Genomic DNA, 20,731 nt, shown 5'->3' on the forward strand with positions numbered 1-20,731 from the left:
AGAGTACAACTCGTATAGATAGAAAAGACATTCTAAAATTACATACATTATGGCCCTGTCAAAAAAGAGTAAAATAATGTTTGTAATTTAAAGCCTTTTCTTTCCAGCATTCTATTCGTGAGGGAATCTATAAAAATTCAAAATGAAGAAAAAGAAAGGTGGAAAATCTCACGTCCAGGTTATCGTTAGTCAAGTTTAAATTTATAGAATCCTTTTCAGTTCTTATTCCATTTCGACACTTGACATTTTTTTATTATTTTTTCTGCAACATCATTAATATATATTTTTTTTATTAAAATGACTTATATTTCCGGTTATGGGAAAAAAAGGTTTCTATAAAATTTCAAAGCAAATTTATTGTGAAAAGCGGAATTGCGGAAATTGAATGAAAAAAGGTTGCATAAGTAGAGTTAGATGGCCGATTCTACGCCAGGCGGAGGCGGAGGGAGTGACGTCATCAGCGACGTCATCAGCTAAGAACATGTAAAATAGGCTAATAAACATGAATAAACAGGTTTGAATCGCTTTGAACTGCTTTAAAATAGAAATAAACAGGTTTAGACAAAAAATGAACAGGTCTGTTGTTCTAAGCTAAAAGCGGTTCAAAGCAATTCAAAAGCGGTTCAAAGCGATTCAAACCTGTTTATACTTGTTTATTAGCCTATTTTACATGTTCTTAGCTGATGACGTCGCTGATGACGTCACTCCCTCCGCCCCCGCTTGGCGTAGAATCGGCCATCTACCTCTACTTGCATATATTACATACAACCCAATTGCATATACCCAATTCTTTCAATCATCGGTTTTACACAAATAGTAACTGACCGACTATTGATGGCGACCCTCTCAAACTAACTCTTCAGTGTCCCGCCAAACGAATGACATTTTAGTATTTATTAGTACGATCTCTTGAATCATCAAATGGACGTTATTGGCCTATTGTTTTTTGTTACATCCATCCCGCCGAAACCGCTTCACCAATCTTGATTCTTTTTTTAAATGAAAGGTATACAGGGTGGTCCAAACTGTATTCCGGAAACTTCGGCGGCATATTCTGCAGATAAAAATAAGTAAAAAAGTTCGTATAAATGTATATCCAAAAATGCTTAGTTTCGGAGATACAGGGTGTAGAAGTTTCATTTTTATTTCGATTTTTTCCAAATAATTTCTGAAGTAACGTCAATATTTGGATGAAAATTGGCGTCTGGGAGTTTTTTAATATGCTAAATTTGATTTTGATGTCAACATGACTCCTACTAGTAGAGGGCGCCACCTACATATTTTTTAACTGGTTTGAAGAGTAATAACTTTTCGTCCGTACCTGTATAAAACTACTAAGTAAAAAAATATACATTTACGACGTTTACCACGTGAAAAAGGTCTCTTGGTAAAAATCGCTACAAGTAATGGTTTTCGAGATATTTGGCATCTAAATTATGAATACCTGTCATCATTGACACAAATTAAACATGTTGACTAAATAGTTATTAGACTGAAATCATAAATTTGAAATGTTTTTGTGCTAAAAGTTCAATAGAAACTGTTTTATCGTCATTTTTTGCAGAAAAATTTATAATTAATTGAAAAAAATAAAAATTTCCCAAATGTATTATTTCAGTGAAATAACTATCTACTCAACGTGTTCATTTTTCATCAATAATAACATGTATTGACTATTTCCATTCTAAATATCTTGAGAACGGTTGCTCGTAGCGATTTTTACAAAGAAATATTTTTTACGTAAAAAGTCACAGAGATGTATATTTTTTCGCTCGGTAGTTTTATACAGGTACGGACAAAAAGTTATTGCGCTTCAAAACAGTCAAAACAAGGTCAAAACACATGTAGGTGGCGCCCTCTACTAGTCGCCCTCTCAAGATGACTCTTGACATCAAAATCAAATTTCTCATGTCAAAATACTCCCATACACCAATTTTCATCCAAATATTGATGTTACTTACAATTATTTAGAAAAAATCGAAATAAAAATGAAACTTCTACACCCTGTATCTCTGAAATTAAGCATTTTAGGACAAACATTTATACGAACTTTTTTACTTATTTTTATCTGCAGAATTTGCTTCCGAAGTTTCCGGAATACAGTTCGGACCACCCTGTATATGTCTAGATTTGTTATGAAGTATTTTTATGTTGTTTAATGTCTATTTCTTTGTGTAAAACGACTAAATACTAAACCGTACCTGAAAAACACCTACACACAATACCTCCAGAAATAAATTATTTTCATTGTCAGTGGTGTGTCAGTTAGATTATATATCAAGTTTTTAGATATTTTTGGGATCAATTAATACCGCCAGCTTTAGATACATAAATATTAGCACAAAAGTTCGTTTAAATGACATTAGTGATTAGTGAATTAGCTACGCAAAGCGATTTTAGGAAATTCATCCTCTTAGAGTGTAAAATTATGTCGAAAAATTTGTTGTATGAAAATTCCTTACTATCTGGTCTAGAAGAATGAAATTCTACAGAAATAATTTGAAGACATTTTTGAAATTCATCAACCAAATGGGTAAAGTTAGTAAAAATTTATATAAACCTTCGCGACATCTGGATTATACACATAAATATTTGCACAAAGGATCATTTAAAAGACATGAGTTAAATATTTGGACATAGCGAATTTATGAAATTTATACCCTCAGGGAGTAGACAAGGGAATGAAAATTTGCTGTACGAAAATGCATTACTATAACATCTGGAAGTATAAAATGTTATACAAGGGTTTATTTAGTGACATCAATATATATGAACAAAATATTTCTTCTTCAAACCATCCTTCTAGGATTAAAAAATAACGTATAGAGTATTAATGTTCTTGAAAAATAAAAATAAATCAGAGGAGTATAAGTCATGAAAAGCGACAATTGAAAACTTCAAATATTCAATAGAAAACTTTATATGTCAAAGCTATTTATTTTAGTAATACAGTTTATATGGGACCGTAGGTAGGATTCTATCTATAGAGGGTAAATAGTCATTTCACTATTTATTATTTTCGAGCGCTTTTCTTTTTTCAGATTTTGCAAAATTTTGGTTCTATTTCTAAAACACCCTATACATAATTAAGACATAAAAAACCACATCCACCCTCTATCCAATCATACATAATTAGTTTCAGTCGGGTTCGGTGAACTATCCTGACTCACGATTTTTGAATTTTTCTTTTTTTTTATCAAAAAGTATCCATTTTTAGTAGTAGTCTTAAATAAAAATAAATGGAAATTATGCACAGAATTTTAAAATATTTTAATTTAATTTTAGTAGTTTTTGACACATATTTGACGTTATGGAGAATTTTAACACTTGATTTAACATGACAGCGGCAAAAGGAAACGCAATGTTGCCAGTTCCACTGAATTTTCTTTTTCTGTTTTTTATTTTTAATAATAAAAATGCGTTGGTAATGTGTGAATGGGAAAACTAAAAAAACAACAGACGAGTGAAACAAAATATCAACCAAACAGATAAAAAGAAAAAAAAACAGCCAAACCAACCCGACCAAACCCTAACCAATCCATACAAAACCAATCAATACAAAAACAACCAATACAAAACCAAATCAAACCAACTCAACCCGAGGCAAACACAAACCAAGGAAATGAAAACACGCTTACAGCGTATTTTCTTTGCTTTGGTGGCTTCCAGCTTACAGCGTGTTTTCATTGCTAGAGCTATAACTATAGCATTTGTCTCGATATTATTACATAAAATAAATTAAAAGTTAAATTAAAAAACTTACCCAACATTAAAAAAGATACTTATGACAGATCGATGTAACTGTTTATTATTACAATAACTACTAAAATAACAGTCTCCATTTTTAACTTAACACATTATTTTCATATAGGCTTCATCACAATTTGAACCACTGATTTACAAAACACCTTGAAAAGCACACGTTACTTTGAATACCTTTCTGAATGAATAAATGTTGAGAATTATTGTCTCTTTTATCGCCACTTTCCGAACTACTTTCAATCTAAGAAAACACATGTTTTACTCAACAATTTTAAATACGTATTTTGTTTTTTCGCTATTTTTTCGATGTATTTCGGCAATTTAATCGACAGCCCAACCGTCGACAAAGAGAGCCGCGCATCACTAGTAACTGCCCACTGCTACTTTGTCGCGCCGCCGCGCCGTGTCGAGCTTGCGCCATGCGAGGTTGCCGTAGTTTCAACAATTTCAAATTAAAGACTCTCGAAGCAATCAAATTCTTATTAAATTTTAAAAATAAAACAGAAAAACATGAAAGGAAACAAACAAAACACAAATGAATTGATTATTGGTAAGGTCACAAAAAATAAATTTCTAAAATGTTTATCGTAATTCAGAATTCAATATATCGAAGACAGCCCGACGAATAATCAATTCATTTTTGTTTTGTTTGTTTCCTTTCATGTTTCTCTGTTTTATTTTTAAAATTTAATACGAATTTGATTGCTTTGAATGTCTTGAATTTGAAATAGTTGTGGCAACGTTGCTTAACATCGTCGTCTGACGCAAGCCCGCCACGACGGCGACGGCGCGGCGCGGCGCCTTAAAGGACCAGTTCACACGCGGAACTCTTGGCTGACGCGCGACGGTTGGACTGTCGATGGAATAATTGTCGAAATACATCGAAAAAATAGCGAAAAAACAAAATACGTATTTAAAATTGTTGAGTGAAACATGTATTTTCTTAGATTGAAAGTAGTTCGTAAAGTGGCGATAAGAGACAATAATTCTCAAAATTTGTTCATTCAGAAAAAAAAGGTATTCAAAGTAATGTGCGCTTTTCAAGGTGTTTTGTAAATCAGTGGTTCAAATAAAACAGAGAAACATGAAAGAAAACAAACAAAACAAAAATGAATCGATTATTCGTTCTGCAGTTTTCGATATATTGAATTCTAAATTACGATAAACGATAAACATTTTAGGAATTTCTTTTTGTGACCTGATTGTGAATAATATGAAGAATCGTTTTATTAAATTTATTCCAAAATAAAGTTATTTTGCAGCATAACAAAGATTTTCGTAAACGTCATAAACGTAATGTTTTAGTTAATTTTCGGTGGTTTTTGTTAAGTTTTCATTGAAAGGGTAAGTACTAAAAATAATTAATGTGTTTTTTTCTATAATTATTAATAATGAGCACCGATAAAAGATTAAATTTAACATTCCAAATTTTTTGAGTAGAAATGTCTATGAATTTATAAATGTAGAACTATGCAGAATGTGGATAACATAGGAGTTTGCAACACTGCAAGGTTTAGATACACCTTAGAGAAATCTCAGGTGAATAAACGAGTGGCACTAAAAAGTTTTTTCAAATTTTCCGGAAAATGTCAAGAAAAATTTTAAATTTTCGACATTTTTTTTTTCGCAAAAAAAACCTCATAGGCTGGGGTTGAACTATACTACCAGTTAAAATATTTGCACTTATATCTGGGACACCCTGTATATATAAGAAAAACTATAGAAATACCATCATAGAATCTGTACGTATAGCAATGGCATTGTAAAATTATACAAATTCGAGCCATGCCAAAAGAATAAAATAATGCTTGTAATTCAAAGCCTTTCCTTTCCAGCATTCCTTCGGAAAAATCTATAAAAGTTCAAGGTGAACAAAGGAACAGAGGGAAATCTATCTCGCGTCCAGAGGTCTCCAAGTTATCGTTAGTCGAGCTTAAATTTCTGGAACCCTTGTCAGTTCTTATTCAATTTCCCCACTTGACCTTTTTGTGTGTTTTACTTCTACTCTTTTACATCATTAATATTTTCCTTATTAAAAAGAACGATATTTAATTTAGTGAGCGTACAATGCATTCAAGAGCTACTGCGTGTTATAAAAAAATGTTGTCAGGGCTTATTTTTTAGTATCTTCGGCTTGAAAAAAAATCAAGATGCGGATTTCCCTGACTTTTTAAGCTTTTATTTCTCTTTACTATCGGCTAAAATTACATATCAACGGCTAAAAGGCAGGACCTCGTAAGTGCAGTTTTGGCCAAATAGAAATTTTTATTTTATTAGAAGGAGAGTAATATAATCCATCTATAGACTGATATATTTTTCACTACTTTCGTATAATTACGCGGGAAAATGGAAAAATAGTTCTCCGTATAAGCTTGCCCGTAACGGATGGTGCGCGAAGTTTTCATTGGCTCCGGTGAAATTCGTTTTTAGTAAATTCGAGGTCGTGCCTTTTAGCCACCAATATACTATTGCATTTATTTTGTTTAGAAAAAACGGGCGCTGTTTGTAAAATTGTTTCACTACTTCAGTTTAGCAAAGTGCAGGAAAAATTTTTCAAACAAAAAAGTCGAAAATTGCTGAAGATTATGACGCCATTGTTTATAGTACCCTAATAAAAATTTTGTAAAAATTCCATTTTCATATTTACCATTGCCGTTGCCCTTCTAGCGGCCGGTGTACAAAGTGGAAAATTATTTTCATCCATTTTTCTAGCCTCTTCAGATTAAATATTTTTTCTGTAGCCTCTACGGCTAATACTTTGCCGTGGTACAGCCGAGGTACAGCCGAGAGCTATTCTTAGTCGACTTAACAAAGGCCTTCGAATCTGTAAAAAAGGTGCACTTTGGGCCATTATGCAAAAGTTTGAAGTACCAAACATATTCCTTACAGTATGTAAAAGCGTCCATAACAAGTCTAGAGTGTCACATCGTGGATCACTGAGCGATTCTTTCCAAACAAATACAGGAGTTAAGCAGGAATGTGTTTTAGCTCCTCTCCTATTCAACATATTCCTGGCAGCGCTCTCTATTATAGTGGACAACAAACTGCAGGAAAAAAGAATGGGTATTAGATACAGATACGACGGAGGTCTGTTAGCTATAAAAAGACTAAGGGTAAAAACACATCACAAAATTGATCACAGAACTTCAATGCGCTGATGACTGCGCCCTAGTAGCAAAAGCGTTACAGCAGTGGCTGGATATTTAATAAACTAAAATCATGTGCACTCCCCCGGAAAATCATAACAATGCTATAGCAGTCGGAGAAGAATTATTGGAATATGTAGTGGAATTCAATTACCTCGGCAGTTTGATTTCGGAAAAGGTTATCAACTCTGAAATTCAGCGCAGAATTAGCAGCGCCTAGAAAGAGCATTCTGGAAATTAAAAGCACGGGGTTTTCTACAATCATGACTTGAGTACGAAAACAAAACTTGCAGTGTACCGAACAATAATAATCTCCATCGTGTTATATGAAAGTAAAACCTGAGTGCCGTACCGCCAGCACATGAACGTATTAAGCGCGTTGCAACAGAGACACTTTAGACAACTGAATCAAATGGTTCCACCATGTCTCAAACGCATCGGTCCTTGAAGAAGCTAGCTGCGAGTATACTGAAATCATAAGCAGCGCAAAATTGAGTAATGGAGAATTGTAAACTCAATTAACAACGAAAACCAAAAACTAAAGAGGCGACAAAGTAATAATATTTTTGAATGTGTCGAAGAGAGTTAACATCACGTATCGAGCTTTTCAGTCACAGAAAAGCTCATGTAAGAAAACGCCTTGCAGAACCGTCTTCTGATGCGTGTCAAATACTCGTCAGCGAGTAATGGAAGTAGTAGTGTTCTTATTGGAAAACGCGGTACACGTGGATCGTAAAAACGTTACAGGATGGCGCGTCATATACGACGCGGTTTTTGTAAGGAGAACAAAAATTTGTATTGAAGTGAAATCTTGTGAGCTTATGTAAGTCAATTTAAAGCATTTTCTAAAGTTATCTAGAGTTCCACAGAGTGTCCCCAAAAAAACTTACAAATCAAAGTTGTGTTTTTTGTAATGAAATACCCATATATTAATTGATTTTCGGATTCTAATAAAAAAATAAAGGCGACTTTCATTAGAAAAGTATATGAATAAAATGTCTAGTTTTTGAAATACATTCACCGGCATGAAAATGGACACCTAAAAACTTTGATGTATTTTAAAGTTTAATATATTTTTTTCCAGTCGGCCGATTTTGATGGTTTTTTAAGTAGTATGTAGCTAAGTTATTTGACTTTTTAGAAATCCTTTATGACTTCCTATATTAAAAATGAGACTCCCCATCTGTTAATTGTACGAGGGAATACAAAATGTTGATATTTTCGTGAAACATCGCTGTGGAATATGTTAAAACAGCAAGAAATTTTAAAATCTTATCATCTAGATACATCCTTTCTCGATAGTTAGTTTTTTGGTTCATCTTATTAGCTTTATTTTTGTTAGAGATATTCGCTTTTGAAGAAGACACTAACATTTTTTAATAATTTTTCATTAAGACCATGCCTTTGCTTTTTGTCCTAGTCAACAGGTTTAGTAAGTTCTGATCCCGAAGCAGACATTCTTGACATAAGGCTTCATTTAGTCTTCTTCGTATAGTCCGTTAGTTAATATGTACAGGGTGGGTCAAATTCGACGCTTTTAAATGGAAACACCCTTTTATATAGGAGATAGACGAAAAATCATATCGGTGTCTGGAGCTCAGTTTTCATCAAAAACATGATGGTGAAAACCGCACATCAATATCTGTGACCGTTTCGGAGTTACGGGGTGTTTTTCAAAAATGTGCAATTTTAACAAATCGCAACTTTCAACTTTTTTGCTATGGAAAATTTTGTATTTCTATGAAAACATTTCCAAAGCACCTTTTTACGTAGAATTTAATGGTTTAAGTATATATTTTTTAAATTAATAATTTAAGAGTTATCAACAGAAAAAATTATTTTTTATTTGGGACACCCTCTATATTTCTAATTAACTGAAAAGAATTTAAAATTACCTTTCCAAAAATATAGCACACTTGATATTTTGTTATAATTCCCTTCGAAATACAGAATTTTTAAAAGTTCGCCACTTTTAACTAGTAGGCTTTGGACGGAAGACCAAAGCCGAAGCTTTGGAATACGGACGAAGTGTTTTCGAGTTCCATTAAGGGCATATCATCAATAGGGGTATTGATGATATGCCCTTAATGGAACTCGAAAACATATTTTTCCAGTAAGACGACGCACTGCCTCCGAACGCTGAAGTTATCAGCAAATGTTTGCAGCCAAATTCAAGAATAATTGAATAGCTAACCAAGATCCCAGCCATTGGCCGTCGAGGCCGCCTGACTTAGTGTCCATGGATCTAATCCTACGGATATATTTGCGGAAGAATAAAGGTTCCTTATTCTTTCGTATTATCTAGACAAGAATTAGAAATACTCAGCAGTTATGAGAGGGTATCTTTCACCCCTACTGAGTTAGTCAATTCCGCGAGAAATGTTCAAAAACTGCCTCGTCTGTCCATAATAGAAGACGGTTGATATGTCGAACACCTGTAGGAAAATTTTATGTCTTGGTTTGCTATTTATTTTTATTGTTATTAGATATAGTTTAAATGTGTTGATGTTGGTTAAATATATTTTTAATTGTTATAAAATTCTGCATCTCTCATAGCAAATATTATTTTCGTTTTAATTGATGCTCACAGCTAGAATTTTTTGCATTACAGCCGAGCCGGTGCCGGCTGTAATGTAAATTCAAACCTTAAAATGTCAAAATACTCAACACATAAATATACACTGCCCAAATGTTCGAAAAAAATGTGTAAAGAGTCGTATTCATTTTTTTTGGAACCAGCTGTACGTTCCTTATGTGCAACTCACTATAAATTTGAAAATCTGGCAAACGGCGGTTTTTAGCGATAAACTTACAATAACTCGATCGTCTCGATTAGCAGTTCCCATACGAAGGTTCCTGGACAATTAGATTGACGTCCGCATGGACGTGGTCATAATTCAAAAACCACTCAGTATACTCTATGGAGTCTATGGTATTAAGGTATTTTTGGGACCGGAATTTTATAGCAAATTCACTGAACTAAACAAATAGGTATACAGCATTTCATTTGAAGAAGTTATAAAACTTAAGTAAAAACAAATTATATTTGACTTACCCTGTATATCTATAAAAATATTTTTGAAATATGAACTACCATTAAACACATATTTTGTAAAAGTTTTGGAGTGAATATCCCAAATAGGAATCCCGATACAGAGCTTTTATATGTATGCATTTGTACAGGGTGAGTTTCCTACGATGTTCTCTATGGGTATCTCGGAAACTACTGGAGATAGAGAGTCAGTTAAATGGGGAAAGAATTGCAGTTTTATGGGTTCATAAATATGCGCCTTTCAGATTTTTTAAAAAGTTTATGGCTGACTAGATATATCGAAAAAAAAATTTGGCTATTTTAAAAATTTTCCCTAATTCCATTATAATCTATTTTAGACAAAAAAAAATTTCAGATAAAACTTGAGATAATCACATCCCTAATGAGTCTGTGTTCCTCGATTTATTCTAAAGACTGTCATTTTTGACATATGACACAAACATATGTTTTTTTAAATGGAAACAATTTGGCCATGACTTCATAAAAAGCGACATTTTTTAAGCTTTTCAGCGATATAAGCCATAATATGTTTTTTTCGAAAAATTACTGAGTTATAGCCAATTCTTAACATTTTTAAACAATTTCACTTAGTTAGCCATGGAAACAAGATCAATCGTCGTGAAATGTAAAACTGTCGCTTCCAAACTTTGTAAATTAAAATAAACAAAAACTGTAAATAAGAATTTTCCAAATGAAGAAAAGCGTGGAGGATTATTGGTTAACTTTTTTTCGCCATACATGTTCGAGGATACGTTGACCGTTGAACATTACTTACGTTTTTTAGAGAACGGTTTTCAAGACATGTTAGAAAAGTTAAATTTAGATACTCGCGCATCAATAGAGTGGTTTCAACATGACTTTAATAATGAAAGAAATGTTAAAAATAATTTGTATCATAATTATGCAAACTCAGGGGTAGGAAGAGGTGGACCAATTGCATGGGCCTCCTCGATCACCTGACCTATCAATTTAATTTTTTTATGCAGTATGATTAATAAGGTTTACAAGAGGTTATAATAAGAGGCGGTATGATATGAGAGAACTTTAATTAAGTTGACCGGTTTTTCAAAAAATTACTGAGTTATAGCCAATTCTTATCTTTCTTGACTAATTTCATTTAGTCATGGTATTCTTATTTTGTTATGATTTATAACTTATATAAAGACAAAATATATTATTAAACGGCTATTTACAATTTACATTACATAAACTAAAACTTAAAAAAATAATATCACTACATACACTTTAAGTTATTTTAGAAAATGTTCAAAAAATCCGCCATTGTTTTGAGTACATAAATGCATCTTTTTAAAACTGAATTTCTAGCTTTCTCACAGAACGACCGGTCGATTTAATTAAACTTCTCCTGTATCGCCTCTTCGAGTGAATCTTTTAATTCATAAGTTTTTTTGTAAACCTTCTTGTTAACCATACCGCATAAAAAATCTTAAATGGATAGGTCAGGTGATCGAGGAGGCCAATGCAATTGGTCCACCTCTTTCTATCCCTGATCTACATAATTTACATAATTATGATATAAATAATTTTTAACATTTCTTTCATTGTGGGGGGGGGAGGGTATGCCTCAATGGCATTGGAACCGCTTTATTAATGCGCAAGTATTTAAAATTAACTTTTCTAACATGTCTTGAAAACCGTTCTCTAAAAAACGCAAGTAATGTTCACCGGTCAACGTATCCTCGAAACTGCGTATGGCCAAAAAAAGTCGAATCAATAATCCTCCACGCTTTTCTTCATTTCAAATATTCATATTTACAGTTTTTGTTTATTTTAATTTACAAAGTTTGGAAGTGACAGTTTCGCATTTTACGACGATTGATCTTGTTTCCATGGCTAACTAAGTGAAATTGTTTAAAAATGTTAAGAATTGGCTATAACTCAGTAATTTTTCGAAAAAAAAACACATTATGGCTTATATTGCTGAAAAGCTTAAAAAATGGCGCTTTTTATAAACTCATGGCCAACTATGGTTTTCATTTTAAAAAACATATATTTGTGTCATATGTCAAAAATGACAGGTTTTAGAAAAAATTGGGGAACACAGACTCATTAAGGATGTGATTATCTACAACTTTTATCTGAAATTTTTGTCTAAAATAGATTATAATGGAATTAGGGACAATTTTTAAAATATCCAAAATTTGTTTTTTCCAAATATCTATTAAGCCATGAACTTTTTCAAAAATCTGACAGGCGAATATTTATGACCCCACAAAACTGCAATTCTTTCCCCATTTAACCGACTCTCTATCTCCAGTAGTTTCCGAGATACCCATAGAGAACATCGTAAACGGTAATATCATAAACATCATAATCGGTAAACTTTGTAATATATCTTATTAACAATACAATGCAAAAAGTTTTATAAAAATTCGTTCACAGTGAATTAATTCCGAGGTTTGTATCCTATAGGGGCTTAAAGCACTCCATATAAAAATATATATTTTTTTCAATAGTACCCTTTTAAACACTGAGATATATTGCTTTCAGGTGGACGTATAGACCATGCCCATCACTACAACAACGCCTACCGGGCCTTAGACGAGACACTGGCGATGGAAACGGCCCTGCTCGTCGCCCTGGCCATGGTCAATCCCACCGAGACGCTGATCGTCGTGACGTCGGATCATTCTCACGTGCTCACGATGGGCGGACAAGCGACCCCCAGGGGCCACCCCATTCTCGGTAAGTTTAGTTGACTAATGCACCGAAATGCATCTTGCAAGTTGGGATTTAACGCCAGCCAGCGGTTTAATATAATTTAGGGCAAATTGGAGAGATTTATTTCAACTGTTCCGCCATTAACGTTGCCTGTTTGACTACTTAATGTATGTCTAAGCTAAAATTTACGCCGCAACGTATTTCTGTGTATGGTTTAGGTGCCGTAATGTAATAGGTAAATAAATTTAATTACGGCATTTCTTCAGCTGACTTCAGCATCAAATTAAGAGACTATTAACTAAGACACAAATTAATAATTTAGATATGTCGCAGGCATATTGAATAATCCGGTTGTTTAGCAAAGAGACTCGGCAGATTATAAAACGCTGGTATTTTACACAAAAGAAGTTTTTTTACACAGGGCCTATCCATTTTTAGACGCTTTGCAAAGTACCTAATCAGAATTAGGTAGGTTAAATTAAAATAATATACAGGGTGGCGCCTCTTATACGACGCGGAGACTCCAAGGAGAACGACATTTTGTATTAAAATAAAATTTTCTGAGCATATGTAGGTTAGTTTAGAGCATTTTTTAAATTATAGAGAGTTCTACAGTGTGTCCCAAAAAAAGTTACACATCAAAATTGTGTTCTTTTGTAATGGAACACCCTATATATTAATTAATTTTCAGATTCTAGGAGAAAAATAAAGCAGAGTTTCATTAGAGAATTATATGACTAAAATGTAAGGTTTTTGACATATTTAACAGTTTCTGAAAATGAAGAACAAATTTATAATTTCAATAAAAGCCCCCTAAATTGGAATATAGCCTAATATGTAGTTAAAACAACTATTGTATTCTAAATGAAATTACAATTTGACCCAAAAAGTTATACAGGGTATTAACATTGGTCACATTTAAAAGCAAGTTACTCTTTTATTTTAAATAAAACTCCCAGTATATTATTCCTATATTCAATGGGGAATTCATGTCTCTTCAAAGTACTATTAAGGTTGCCTACCCCTCAAACAAAGATTTTCCTAGATATGTTTATTTTTATGATTTAGTGACAGTAGATCTTCATTATTTGGCAAAATCTAGGTGGCTGTGATATGTCTGACGTTACTTCAACCTATATGTCAAATTAGTTCAACTTTAACAACTAGTTATCAATTTGTGTCAGTGAAAACAAAAAGAATTCTCAGAAATTTGCCGAAAATGGAAACTTATCCCATATTAGAGAAAATTGATATGATTTTCTAAAATCATAAAAATGAAAATATCTAAGAAAATCGTTGTTTAAAGGGTAGGCAACCTTAATAGTATTTTGAAGATATATAAATTCTCCATTGATTATTGAAATAATATACCGGGTGTTCTAATTAAAATAAAGGAGTAACTTGCTTTTAACTGTAACCAGTGTTCGATATTAATTGTGTCTCATCCTGTATAACTTTTCAGGTCAAATTTTAATTTGATTTAAAGTACAATAGTTATTTTAACTACATAATACACTATACCGGATAAATTATAATTTAGTTAGCATTTATTGAAATTTTAAATTTGTTCTTCATTTTAGAAAATAATAAAATATGTCAAAAATCTTACGTTTTAGCCATATACTTTTTTAATGAAACTGACCTTTATGTTTCTCCTGGAATCCGAAAATCAATTAATATATAGGGTGTTCCATTACAAAAACCACAACTTTGAGGTGTAACTTGTTTTGGGTACACCCTGTAGAACTCTATATTTTTAAAAAATGCTTTAAATCAACCTACATATGCTCACAAAAGTTCATTTCAATACAAGCTGTAGTTCTGTACATTACTGTCAAATACAGCCTATTTTCAGTAATTTTACAAAATTCTAAATTGAGGTCAGGCAGATTAAAAAATGATCAAAGTTTTTATTAGGTAGGCACACATGAGAGGAGAGGTAATCCCGATCTGTAATTCCAATCCCGCCGATCTGGTCTGCGAAGGGATAGATCTTTCATTGCCCACTAATGTAAATATCAAATATCTCATTTTCTTAACGGGAATAGTCTGTGAAGGGACAGATCAGCTAGCTAGTTGAAAAATTCCTTCAAACTTTGAAGGGAGTGAAACGCGGGTTAGATATTTTTACTCGCAAAAATTCTCGGCAGATTTTCGATCTGGATCTATTCCAGGATGGAGAAGAAAAAAAGTGGTATTATTGGGTTTGTGTATGATGGAAATTGTGAAAAAAAATTATTTATACATTTTTTTCTTTGCATTTATAATTTTTTGTTTTAGTAGTTTTAGTAAATTCGTAATTATTTCCTTCTTCATTTTTTGATTTTTTTTAATTCTTTTTCTAAGTAAGTTTCTATAAAATATCTATTCTGCTTATATTCTAATCATTGAAATTTTGATTGAAAGCGAATTATACAGGGTGGCGCGTCATATACAACGCGGTTTTTGCAAGGAGAACAAAAGTTTGTATTGAAGTGAAATTTTCTGAGCTTATGTAAGGGTCAATTTCAAGAATTTTCTAAAATTATGTAGAGTTCTACAGGGTGTCCCCAAAAAAGTTACACATAAAATTTATGTTTTTTTTTTGTAATGGAACGCCCTATATATTAATTGATTTTTGGATTCTAGGAAAAAAAATAAAGGTTTGTTTTATTAGAAAAGTATATGACTAAAATGTATAGTTTTTGAAATACATTCACCGGCACGAAAAATGAGCACCTTAAAACTTTTGATGTATTTTAAAGGTTAATATATTTTATTCTAATGGGTTGATTTTGATGATTTTTTAAGCAGCGTGTAGCCAAATTATTTGACTTTTTAGTATCTTTTTCTAAATTAAACATGAAATTAATTATCATCTGTTAATTAATTATACGAGGGAAAACAAAATGTTGATATTTTGATGAAAGTTTGAAACACTCTGTGGAATATGTTAAAACAGCAAGAAATTTAAAAATAATTTTATCATCTAGATACATTCTTTCTCGATGGTTTGTTTTTGGTTTATCTAATTAGCTTTATTTTTGTTGGAAATATTCGCTTTTGAATAAGACACTTTTTTCGTACTTTTTATATTAAGACCATGGCTTTGCTTTTGGGCCTAGTCAACACATCTAATAAGTTCTTGTCCCAAAGCGGACCTTCATGACTTTTTATTTGCTTCATTTAATCTTCTTCTCTTCTTATAGTCCGTTAGTTAATATGTGCGTTCTTTAAGTTCAATTCATTATCAATTCGAAAACGGCGCGGCGGTTTCTTAGCGATAAACTTACAATAAGTCGATCGTCCCGATTAGAAGTTCTCATACAAAGGTTCCTGGACTTCTAGATTGACGTCCTCATGGACGTGGTTATAATTCAAAAACCACTTAGTATACTCTATGGTATTAAAGTATTTTTGGAACCGGGATTTTATAGCAAATTCACTGAACCTAAACTGACTCACCCTGTATATCTATAAAAATATTCTTGAAATGTGAACTACCATTAAACACAAATTTTGTAGAAGGTTTAGATTGAAAATCTCAAATAGGAATCCTGATACAGAGTTTTTCCGGGATACGGAGCCATCTTGTACGTATGCATTTGTATATGTGTGTTTATTTAAATACTAAAGTGAAAGCAACGAATTTAAATGGGTAAACCTTGTAATATATTTTATTAACAATACAATGCAAAAAGTTTTATAAAAATTAATTCACAGTAAATGAATTCTGAGGTTTGTATCCCATAAGGGCTATAAGCACTCCACTATAAGTTTAAATACAAAATATGTAAAAACATATACTTATTACTAATTACACAACTTAAGTGTTACTGCCGTGACGCACCCTGAGTTGCACATTATTCCACTTTTCTTGCAACAGCACCTGTTTGTGTATAACACTGATCTTCTTACAAGAACATTAATGGAACCCTTGTCCGCCAATTTTAGATTCCATAGCTCCAGCAGTATTATTTTGTCTTGAAGTCTCTTGATAGAAGTGAATTCGTGGTAGCCAATATTTTAACACAGTCGACTCTGTAGCAATTTGATAGACACCATTTTCACATTTTACGACCTGACCCAGTAAATTTGGTTTATCACTTTTATAAACGACATACTTTTGGCACTGCCATGCCACAGGCACACTAGAATCAATATCTACAGGCTTAAACTTTTTAGCAGGTGATCCTAATATTTAGTCTCCTGATTTTTTGTCCTGTGTATTTTTCCTAATTTTGAGAAAGGTTTGGTTAACTGTCTTTTTGCACAAATGTGCAGCAAATTTAATATGCCTAATTGTGATTAGTTGCAAAGCGATTGAAAACAGATAGACACATTAATTTATTGAATATTATACAGCGAACTAAATGTTACTAATATTACGTTAACAAAATTATATAGAATTGTTATTTTTGAATAGAAACACCTCAAAATAAAACACTAAATCACCACGATACACCAAAACACTTTTACTTTTACACTGAAGGCGCGTTTCGCTTACCATGTTAGCATCATCAGCAGATGATTATAAACTCTTTTTTGAGTTTTTGAAATTCAGTTTATAATCATCTGCTAATGATGCTAACATGGTTAGCGAAACGCGCATCCAGTGTAAAAGTAAAAGTGTTTTGGTGTATTGTGGTGATTTAGTGTTTTATTTTGCTGTGTAACACCAAAGGTTCCAACCCTCAACTGTAATAGAGACACCTATTTTTCTTCCTCTTATTGCGTAGCTAGATATTCTGTGCTCTTAGTTTATTTGTCATCAAAAATAAAGGTAACATCGCATAAAGTTGTTTATGCCTAACTAAACTATAATTGGCAATAGTTTTCCAAATATTTGAAAATTAATATTTTTATGAAGGTAATTCACTAGCTAATAAGTTAACAGATACTTCCAATTAAATTAAAAACTATTTTCTTACACCACTTGCCATGGCTAGTTTTGATCTAATAAAGGAAAGAGCAATATTTATTATCCTTGATTACAGAACTTATGACCGAGAAAAATCAAAGGTTTTCCTTGATTTAAGTAAAAACAATCTTCGGATTGTCACGGGGTTTCTAACAGGACACTGTCTCCTCAACGGACACCTCAGTAGGCTGAAACTGAGAAACAACGGCGAATGCAGATTTTGTGGGGAAAATGGGGAAACACCAGAACACCTTATCACTGAGTGCGCCGAGACGACAACCATTCGTCGAGGATGTCGAGGATGGAGAGCTGGCCTCTGTGGAGCCGTTTCAGATACTGGCTTTTGTTAAAGCCCTGAGACTGTATGATGAGTTATAACTCGTTATAACTCAAGAAAGGGGAACACACAATAGATCTATAAGGTCGCGGTGATTAACTCCCCTCCTTAACATTCTACATATCCTTGATTACTTTATAACTAGTTTTATAAAAAGTATAATATTGCAGTGAAACCTGGTGCTTAGCGCTGCGGAGCTGCCAAGCTTCCAGGCAAAGTTCATAAACTAGTAATTTATTTTAAATATTTTCCATTATTATAAAGCCATATGTGATATTTTAATGTTTTTATTGTAATTTATTCATGTATATCTTTGCCCTTCTTTTTCATTTAAAAATAAAATGCGATTTTATGTAAAAAGGCTGCTTACAGCATAATATCCTTATTCATGAACAATTTGTTAAATAAGTAGTTTTGGTGGAGATAGAGTCTTACCAACAACCCCTGTCGGCCCTGCCTCAAATAGTTGACAACTTATCTTAACCAGGTGTAGAAAAAATTGAAACAAAAGTGAATGATAAACTGTCGGACACATAGAAGTTGCAAACAATTTAAATAGATTCACACCTTAATATTCCAATTCTTTCCAGGACCGGACAGTAAACTATCCGACGTGGATGGTCAACCTTACACGACGATTTTGTACGGCAATGGTCCAGGATTTGCCACTCCCCGAATCGTACCCATGAACACAAGTTCCGCAGTTGAGGACCGAAACCAAGTACACGGAGCCGCGGTACCCAGACAGTGGGGCACGCATGGAGGTGAAGATGTGCCTGTGTATGCTTTGGGGCCCCTTGCTACGACTTTATTTACAGGTAAATTAATAAGCACAATATCACATTTTGGATTTTGGACCATATAACTACGGATTTGACAAATACAAGTTTCATAAGTTCGGCGAATGTTATCCAAACTACTTTTCTCGTACATGTTTACAAAAAATGATATACCAATATAAGATGTTGTACCATCACATAAATAGCACTAACAACTATAAATATATTAGTATTGTCGCCATCAACACATGTAAGTCAATTTGTTGTTCAATTTGTTATAAGTTTTTACCTTCGCGCGATATGCCTTGCAAACTATTATCCAATAAAGTAGTTACAAATAACCTTAAAAAGAGTATTTCATAAATTACTTTCAATGTTCTTATCAAATAAAGTTTTAGTCTCATGATTAAGCTTAACCGGTATCGACATAGCGTTACCCACTTTTATATATTTTCTTTTAATCAAAATATTTTACGAAACAAAAATAACTTAATTGTTAGATTTGTCTGATATTTTAATTTCAAAGTATTTTATTTTATTTTACAAAAATATTATTTAAGTTAGGCTACCAATATGCAACTGCTAAAGACGCATTTGATTTTATCAGGTATTGTTCCTACCAGCGGGGGCTAAAGCTTCATTGGGGTCTGTGTGGCACCACCACGCCAAGAATGTTTCATTATTAGGATGATGAGTAGTATAAAAAGTATGCCTCACTGGGGTGCTAATTCTGAGGACGCATTAATTGAGTGGTTTGATGAACATAAAGAGCCTGGGACACCCTGAATAAAACACAACATAAATAAAAAAAATATTTTCTTAATTTTAATTTTAATAATTTAAGGCAAATTATGTGAATAATAGTATTTAATGTAGTGTTAAGAAGTCAAGTAAAAACGGTTGTTTAATCACACACAGCTCTTGAGCTAGACTGGACAGTTAACTTTGCAAGTCAAAGTTTAGATTCAGAACTGATAAAGGCACTTGCATGTGGAAAGTTAAATCTACAAGAAAAATACTCTTTAAAATACCCTTAGTCGGTTACAATTGTGTCATTTTCTGGTCTATATAGATTTCATGGTCCTCGAACAAGACTAAATATTTTAGGATTTTATTCATTATAGTACAAAATGTGAATTACACTAACAATAGCACATAAATGTTATATAACGTTTTTTTAACACTACCACTGCGAACGGCAGCTTTTCATCGGCGAGCAGTCATTAAGGTAAGTAATTTCGTCGTAAGGTATTTCACTGAATAAGGCATTCTCATTGGAATAAGGCATTCTCATTCTCACTGGAGAAAAACTAACTAACAATAATAAATCAAAAATATAAATAATATTGGGCGCCAGGTATGAACAGTGAAAGGAAACACAGTTGTATATTACTTAAAACTAATGACTATATTTATTCATGATGAATTCTGATGGTAAATAGCATTGTGCAATTTTAATAATTACTATAGTGGTTGTATGTCGAGTAAAGCTATGTTAGAAATAATATTAAATATGTCCAATGAAAAGACTATGGAAAAATACAATGCATGTAGAGTTATAGAAAATATATGAAAGGTAGCATTACTTTATTTAACTTTAAATTTTATGCGATGTCTTGTACGGCTGAGGGCTAAATTACTCCCACAAAATGGCGTGGAGAGCCGGTTCCAAATTCGCTAATAATACGACTCTACTCCACAAGTTATCTTCTGATTTTTTTGATCCTCACAAAGAGAAGGAGTCATCCACCAATCCAGAAGGAGACAACCAGAACAAATCAGAAGGTCAGGCACCTGCACTACCGACAAAATTAAGCAGAAAAATGAATCCTTTCTGAACTTTAGTGAGACGTGTTCGTGCCGGAAGAAGATATTTTTTTCTATCCTTACTCTGAAGAATTTCAACCAATAGGAATATACAACAATTCATTTGGAATTAACTGTCAACTGCTCTTTCCGGTACTGAGTAGTACGCAAGTACCATAGTAAAGAATCATATATTTTATATATGACAAGACCTAAGTTTCCTTAAATACTTAATGAAGATTGACAATCAGTGAAAGAGAAAAATAC

At 32.7% G+C, this 20,731-nt stretch overlaps 1 protein-coding gene across 1 annotated transcript in view; it reads left to right on the plus strand.

Annotated features, from left to right (window-relative positions):
- LOC115878887 (alkaline phosphatase-like) overlaps positions 1-20,731 on the plus strand; it is an 891,059-nt gene that overhangs the window by 840,794 nt on the left and 29,534 nt on the right. Inside the window, exons 8-9 of the mRNA XM_030895492.1 lie at positions 12,472-12,666; positions 18,470-18,697. Of these exons, the coding sequence (XP_030751352.1) occupies positions 12,472-12,666; positions 18,470-18,697 (423 nt within the window). The remainder of the gene's footprint in view (positions 1-12,471; positions 12,667-18,469; positions 18,698-20,731) is intronic.

The sequence above is a fragment of the Sitophilus oryzae genome, unplaced genomic scaffold (genome assembly GCF_002938485.1).
Source record: "Sitophilus oryzae breed Bouriz unplaced genomic scaffold, Soryzae_2.0 scaffold_1536_pilon_pilon, whole genome shotgun sequence".
Classification (NCBI taxonomy): Eukaryota; Metazoa; Arthropoda; class Insecta; order Coleoptera; family Curculionidae; genus Sitophilus; species Sitophilus oryzae.